The sequence below is a fragment of the Gavialis gangeticus genome, unplaced genomic scaffold (genome assembly GCF_001723915.1).
Source record: "Gavialis gangeticus isolate Ggan-Ray unplaced genomic scaffold, GavGan_comp1, whole genome shotgun sequence".
NCBI lineage: Eukaryota > Metazoa > Chordata > Crocodylia > Gavialidae > Gavialis > Gavialis gangeticus.
Window position 1 is genome coordinate 17465001 of NW_017729016.1, and position 7903 is coordinate 17472903.

The following is a 7903-nucleotide window of genomic DNA, read 5'->3' on the forward strand; positions in this document are numbered from 1 at the left end:
GCATCCCTCAGTGTGGGAATAATGGAGTCTGTCAGACGCAGAGAGAAACAGGTCTCCTCCAGCCTGTAAATCTCTCTCTCTCGCTGCTCCAGCTTAGGAATTAAGCATCTCTTTTGGGTTTGCTTCTCTTTTATGTAAGTTAGTGAAGGCAGCAGCTTCTGCTTTATAACCAGAGCTTACCCTACCTTACCCACCTCACCCTACCAAGGAAGCTTAAGGAAAATCAGCCTCTCCCTCCATCCTTGCCATAGGGCACTTCCAATTTCCTGTGGAAACATGAAAGATAAAGGTATAATGGGCACTGGTGCACGGTGTCCAGGACGCGCTGTGGCTGTTAGCGGCTCCACATCAGGATTTCTTTCTTCAAGCATGATATGCTAGAGGCAGCAACCTGAAAGCACCTTTCATTGCCAGGACAGCGAAAGTGTTGGTGGCGGATGAAGTGGTTAAAATCACTAATGCGACAGCATCTCCACTTGTGTGTCAGGAAAAGCTGGGCTCTGCTTCCCCATGCAGATGTCACAGGATGTCACAACAGCCTGCTTGCTCTTGGGCAAGCAGAGGGGAATGGGTTCAGGCACCAAAGCAGCATCTCCAGCTGCTGGCTGATATTTTGTGATAGGTCTTTTTTTTTTTTTTATTATTTGTACTTGAAACCTGTTTGCCCCGTTGGTCTGAGCTCAGTTGTGCTGTGCGCTGGAGACCCTCGAATCATGGACTATTTACATAGCAGTGCACTGTGGATGGATTTTACTGCCATATAAGTGCAAAATATTATTGTTGTAAAACCCTTCATGGCTTTTTGCCTGTGCAGATAATCAGCGTCCATGAAATATCCAACAGGGACTAAAAGATGAAAAGAGCAGTTTCTTCCAAGTATAGCCCAATGTTACTAGAGATGCAGCTCAGAAATGTGAAGGGGCCTGATTCTGCTGACATTTACATTTGCTCTACAGCTGTAATGACTGTTGCCATAACAAACTCAGTGGAGTTAGCTCCTTATTTAGTCCAGCATAAGCTGTATATCAGAATCAGGCAGCAAGTGCTGTTCTTGTCCCAGGAGTGGCTGATTTACTCCAGGGCAGAGGGAAGTCCAAACCCGAATGAACACAGGGAGTGAAAGAGCATCTCACTTCGGAAAAGGAGGGTTCTCCAGTTCGGGCTGGGCCTTTCTTAGTGGTGAATGAACAAGGAAACTAAGTTCTTTTGTCCCCAAATAAATCACCCAGCCCTTGTAACCGGTATGGTGGCCACTTGCAAAACAGATTTCTTATTCTTCTCATGGGAACACATCCATTCTGGGCCATCTTATGTTTTCAGCACAGTTCTCTTATGATCTCAGCACATGAGATCCTAATGTCTTCTAGTTATTGCTCTTTATGGTCTGGAAATACCATAAGCTTTTAATAGACTTGTAAATGTAGACGTCGCAGTGTTCTGTATTGTGATCAGCTAAATAGTCACCCCTTCCTCATCAGTCAATGAGACTATAAATGGGGAGAAAAGTTGAGAGTGACCTCAGCCTAACAAACCTTGCAGCTTGGCAAAGGAGCGCAAAACTGGCCTTTTTTTGGCGTCAGTAATAATTCCCGTGACTCCATCCATTGATGGAGGAGAAACAGGAGGTATCTCAATACACAGTAAATCCTTCTTGATGGAAATAATTTGTCCTCTTTCCCCGCTGTTGCCATTTGGAGCTCAGTCCATGGGGTACCTACAATACAGGAGGGGAAGAGCTGCCTCGTGAGCAAGCTCCTGTTCGTATCTCACACGGGCAGTGCTGCTCTTGTTCCGTTGCATGCGAGTCCTGAAAGCAGCTTTCCTCCTCTGGGAGTACAGTCTGGGACCGTGCCTGTATTTCCGCATGGAGAAATACACGATTCGTTTCAGAGAGGAAAGGGGAAGGGGAAAGACGATCATTAAGAAGAAAATGGGGGACAAGGGAATGTGTGTTTCTTCACTGGTTTGAGAAGCTGGGAAGTGTGGGGAGAGAGAGATTGCCTGATACTAACATCAGAAACGCGGTGCCTTGTTTCTCCTTAATCCCTAGGATGTGATGCTACCAAAATGCTTTGGCGTAGACTCCAGTAGTGTCTCCAGTGTTTTCTGGAGGGTTAATCAAGGTTTATTGCTTTTTGAAAACCCTTCCTCTTTATGATTCACCAGATCACTCCTCTGCAGTTGCATGATGACTTATATTCCTTCGGCTTGACCCAGGGCCCCCCTGGGACACCATTCCTTGAAGCCAATAGGCCTTAGTTTCCTAGCACAGGGTACAAGTGATGCCCCCTGAAGTCAAGGGAAGTTGCTTGCATCCTGTGGCTGGAAAATCATGGGAAAGAATCATTCATTTGACCTGACCAACTGGAGTAGCTGCAGAGATGGCATTTCTCTTGGGATGTGGGCATGGATCACACCGTAAGAGGTGGGAGCAAGGAGCATACTCTGTTACAGCTGTCAGGATAATCTCCTTCTGAGACAGGAAGCAGACACCTGCCCAGCACTCACGCATGTAATTTTATTGGCAATCATGATGACATCATACCAAGCTCACAGGCCATTTCTGCATGTATCATCCTCATCTATTAGGAAAATCAACATATTCCTTCTGAGAAATAGAGCTAATTCATACCTTGTCCCAAGAGGGCAGGGATAGTCACCAGGATAAGTTTTGAATTGTTTTTACCATCAGTCAGGCTTCTATGGGTGGGAACGCTCTCTCAGGCTGTGAGGTGGGATTCCAGACAACACCACTATTAATTACAACAAGCAAAGATGAAACGAGTTGAATTCCAGTGTCTCATCCTAGAGCACATCGCATCAGAAGGACTCGTGTAATCTGGCCTGCCTGGAGTTAATGAGCTGGCTCTGAACTGCCTCTGTATTGCTATAATGCAGTGCACTGTGAGATTGCATTGACTTATAATTCTGTGCCAAAGTGTCATTCAGCAGCGTCCATCCTCCTGGTGAGGGCAGATGATGCGGGGAAGAGGAAGGGGAGAGGCTATCTAGTACAGCAGAGCACTTAACAGTGAGCAGATAGGTGAGCCTGTCCTAGCTTTGGTCTCTAATAAAGGGCTCGTTTGGTGATTTCCACTGCAGAAATTGTTATGTCATTGAGAATCTGCAGCTTGGTGATAGACGAGAGCTGTTTCTGCCGATGCTTGAACTGGAGGATCTTGTTTTCATCAATGAAAACATGGAAGTAGTCTTGGTCAGAGTAGATTTCAATCTGTAAGAGAGGTGGTTAGCCATGTTAGTCTGAAATCAGGCAGAAAGTATAAAAGCTCATGCTTTGTTGAACCAGTTCATCTATGAGATGCAACCCTGCCCTACCTTCAATATGTAAGAGAGACTGAGTCAGCTTCGCCAGGTATATGGACTCCTACCGTCATGGGAGTGTGGCTTTGCCAAATACGAGTTAGCAGTTTTTCATGCTGTTGTTATGATGGCGTTGGGTGGCTCCCAGAGAGTGAGTATTTAACCTGTGATCTATCACAAACCCCACCAGAACTGATGGATACGCTGATTATTATCCATTCCACCTAAATGCAGGAACAGTTAGATGACTTGTTGTTTAGTGAGAATGGAAAAAATGGAGATGACCACCCAAAGACTAGGCGGAAAGCAAATACAAGGGTGGGATGCTAATAGGTAGAGCTGTCTATGTCCATGTGTCAGAAGCAAGCAGTTCGTGAACTAGGAGACAAGAAACACTAGCAGTCTGATCCCAAGAAAAAAACCGAGACAGAGGCTTTTTGGGCAGAGCGTCAGCTGGAATGGCAGGCTAGGGACTGTGAGAAAAAGGAAAATGCTTCCTATTGCTTGATTATCCTGTGCTGAGAGAAACAGGGTTGCATCAGAAGAATACATAATCCTGCTATCAATTTCTCTTCCTGCTAGAAACAAGGCCCAATTTATTGGCAAACTGATGTGGCCAAGAGAAGCAACAATAATTTCCTCTCTCCTTATGCCTCCTGATATTTCTGGTACCCATAATTCAACTATAGGCTCCATTAACTTTGTATTCTGTTCCTATTCATCTTTTCTAAAAACATGTAGCTGGACAGTCAGCAAATGGAGTGGAAAGGATCTTGCTACAACAAAATAGGTCAAAAGGTAATTTCTGCAGCAGTCTAATGTTTCCCTGCAGTACTATATCAACACAAGCAGCCTTGAGGATGAGGCCTAGGATTTGAACCCATGGCCTTCTGGGCTAGGTATATAAGTGTCATTCACTCAGCTCTGGTCTAATGGAAGCTACTGCCAGGGCCGACTTCCATGTCAGCTACACAGTGGATTTAAACTGGAAAGTAGCAACCCGTGAGGGATACGCTTGCAGTAACCTGGGATCTTGGGAGTGCGCAAAACACATGCAGCTTGCACTGATTGTTTTGGTGGCCTCGGGCTTCAATCAGCTGAGCAGTAAATGAATGTGACTTTTGTGCAGGGCTCCACAGGCACCATGGTGGTAATTGCAGGTGTGCGCGTGTGCAGGAAGCTTTGCCTAACATCTGCCTGTCGAGTGACTTTCCTACTAGTCGTACACCCCTGATCTACCCCTTCACTCTGACATCGCACCTGCTTTGTGCAGTGCTCACGTGCCACATCAGTGCAAGTTACACTGCTTTGCAGCTACCACCTGTTTTACCCTCCTTGTTTATCCGACATGGAGCTTATGCCATCGTGGGGCCCAGAGGCATACCTGGGAGTTTTATCTCGTCATTCCAGACAGCATTGGGCTAAGTACAGCCCCTCATGCTGAAGCAGCCAAATTTCAGGAAATGGGGTTGGCTGATTTACTCCAAATTAAAAGAGTGTCAAGGACAGCAGAGCTGGGCGAGGGGAAAGGACTGAGTGACCAGACTCCAGTACAATCACACAGTCTGCCTAGCACATTGTGTCTGCGGTGGACCCGTGGGCTGGTCTTATTACCTGGAATGGCTGTTTTGCTGCTAGGGGGAAGGTATCTGTCACTTCTTCCTGCCCCCAGTGGCTGGCTAGGAAGGAGTTGCAGAAGATCTTGGAGTCGGCGAAGCGGGGATTCAAGTGGAAAGCGATACGGTCCCCTGGATCACAGAGGAAATTAATTTCAAACCTAAATGATGAGAGAAATAAACAGCTCAGGCATCTGGGTCCCTGGGCACGCTACGGTGCTCTTAGAAGCACAGCCACGGGCCCTTACATGCTGGTGCTGGAGGTTGTTTCACCTTTCACTGTCACACTCCAGCCTGGACAGATCCCCTCTGGGCAAGATGCCTCAAACTGTGAATAAAGAAAAAGGGGGTGAAATAGCAATAAAAGTTTGTGCCTCTCCCCTGCCCGGCCTCTGCCCTCTTCCCCTTCTCTCTGTACTCCCTCCACGTCCTTATTACCAGTTCACGTCTCAGCTCCTCTGTCTTGTCCTCCCCTCTTTGTCTTTTCCCTTATCTCCTCCACTCTTTCTCTTTCCCCTGCCTCCATATGATAGATATCATTAAGAAAAAGAGCCTCAGGTACAAAGCAGGGCAGCAAGGTTGCACCTCTGAGACTAACTGGCTCAGAGAGGCACACGCTTTCTCATCCTGCTTCGTGAGATGCTGTGAAAGTTGGTTCTCAGACTCAGCCTCAATCATCATCGCTCTCTCAGGTTTTCCTTTTCTGTCCCATCCAGCCCCACTCCCTCAGCCTCACTTTTTGAGGCAACAAATCTCACTTCATCCATTGTAGAGCTAAGAAATCTCTGCTCTGGAGCAATTCACAGAGAAACCCCAGGGCTTTTGCTTACAGTTCTTGCCTAAACTTATATTGGGTAAGAACCCTGACCTAAGGCATCCTTCTCTCTGTCCTCAGCTCCAGAAATGCAAAATCTTAAGAGACTTGAGGATGAAACTTTGAGCTGGCTTGAAGAATGGTTCAAAGGGCAGAGATGCACCCGAGAGGTATCCACAGGTGAATGCAGTGTAGGTATCTAGATGGGGGGGGTGAGCTTTCCTCCCTGTTATATCGTCTTCAGCGTGCATATAAACCAAAAGCAAGTGTATTCCTCTCTGAATAATTTGTGTTTTTAGTAAATAATCCTTTTTAGTAAGACACACCTGGAATCTCTCTCCAATTTCCTTATGCTCCAAATCCCTGCTCTCCTCTAATCATAATCAGGACTTATAGTATAGATGATATCTTGTATTAGACCAAGATTTCTGCAAAAAAAAATTCTTGCAAAAAAAAAAAAATTCTCGCAAAAATCTTGTTGGTCTAATAAAAGAGATCATCTCCACTATGAGTCCTGATTGCTTTTTCCTCTAGACCAATATGGCTACAGCCTGGATACCCTCCTCTAATGGTGACATTTCCATTCCCCCCCAGCCTCGTCTCACTCTTTGATTGTCACCCTCCTTATTTCTATTCCCCTTCCCCAGAATCCTTCTCCCCATCACTGGGAGATGTCACTGCAGCTTTGGCGGGCTCGGCTCCATTCACAGCTCTCACCCTCCTGTCCCTCTGCTCCGTCACTGGGATCCATTTCCGCAGCATCCTTGGGATCCTCCTAGCTCACGTGCCTTCCCAGGATGCAGTCGCCTCAAAATCAATTCACCATTAATCGTCAGCCACCTGCTTTGCTGCTTCTAGAGCTGTCGCTCGCTTAAACCCTCTTCAGTCAGCAGGAGGCACAGGCACGCGCACACACACATGCACATGCACACACACACATGCACACACAGACTCATGCTACTCGCTACCTCCTTCAAAACACTGGGTCAGAAAAGCTGATTGTAAAGTTCAGAGCGGGTGGAAGTCTGTTGCCGGCCTGTTGGACCGCAGCCTGAAAATCACACCACCATATACAGAAACCCTCCATCCCACCCCGCCACCCCTCCATCCCCAGAGTCCTCACAGTAACAACTCCCTCTGTGCAACCCGCTGTCCCAGGAGACGGTCTTTTAACAGTCAAAAGAACAACATTGGCTAAACTCTGGGCTAGATCCCAGTCTCCGCGTCAGGCTCTAATTCTGAAATAACTGCAGTGAAGGCAGTGGCGGTGCTGTGGATCAGCAGCGGTGCAACCGAGGCAAGAATCTGGCCCTCAAAGCCCTCAAGTGTCACTCGAGTCGATTAGGATGGACTGACTGCCTGATGGTCAGCCAGGCGCGCAGCTGCTTACACGCACCTCTAGGTCTCTGGCATCCTTCTGGCTGTTGCCCCCCACTGCAAAGCTGCTGCGGTATTTGCTGAAGTTACCCAAATCCCTGACGCGGCTCACCAGGCCAAGTTATACCAGGGGTTGGTCCCTCTCCCTTACCCGCAGTGCCATCCCGCTTGCCTGTCTTTCCACTGTCAGATTCACAGGGCCGGGGGGACAGCCCTGAAGGCCTGATATAAAGGCCGGCTGTCAGGAGGCCACGTGGGTGGGGGGATTAGCAGAGACACAAGAGCGAGTGCTCCTTTCCCGTCGGCCCACTCCCGCTATGTGGGGGAGAAGAGGCAGAAAATCCCATGCCCTGCCCTGCGGATTCAGACTGTTCATTCACTCCGCACTAATCCAGCCCTCGTGCTTCCCCAACAATAGGCGCCGCAGCGTAGTCATCCTGATGGAGTCATCACGCGGCAGTGCTGGCAGAGTCGAGGGCTCAGATTGTAACCCCGGGGGCTGATTTCTTGCTGGGTTTTGGTCCACCGGGCCTTGCGCCTCCCGATGTGGAGACAGTTGGGAAGCTCAAACCTCTGGGCGAATCTTCCGCAGGTAAAGACTGGACTGCAGAAGACGGGGGGGAGTGGGAGAAATCGCTCGGGGTGTATCGAACTGGTGGCGGGGACACAGCTCCCAGGGGAGAGTGATAGTTAAGGAGAATATTCCCCTTTTCAGCTCACGGGGGGTGGTACGCGGACCCTCGCCTGCCCGTCTCCCTGCTCTGCGCTGCGTCAG

The 7903-nt window shown here is 48.3% G+C and overlaps 1 protein-coding gene across 1 annotated transcript; it reads right to left on the reverse strand.

The window, feature by feature from the left end:
- Positions 1-2493: 2493 nt before the first annotated feature.
- On the reverse strand, positions 2494-7291 carry GRIFIN (galectin-related inter-fiber protein). Its single transcript, XM_019513006.1, has 4 exons — positions 7280-7291; positions 5186-5265; positions 4936-5098; positions 2494-3232 (listed from the first exon to the last, which is right to left on the reverse strand). Exons 1-4 carry the CDS (start codon positions 7289-7291, stop codon positions 3068-3070), a joined length of 420 nt encoding a protein of 139 aa, XP_019368551.1. The 3' UTR covers positions 2494-3067.
- Between the last annotated feature and the right edge of the window lie 612 nt (positions 7292-7903).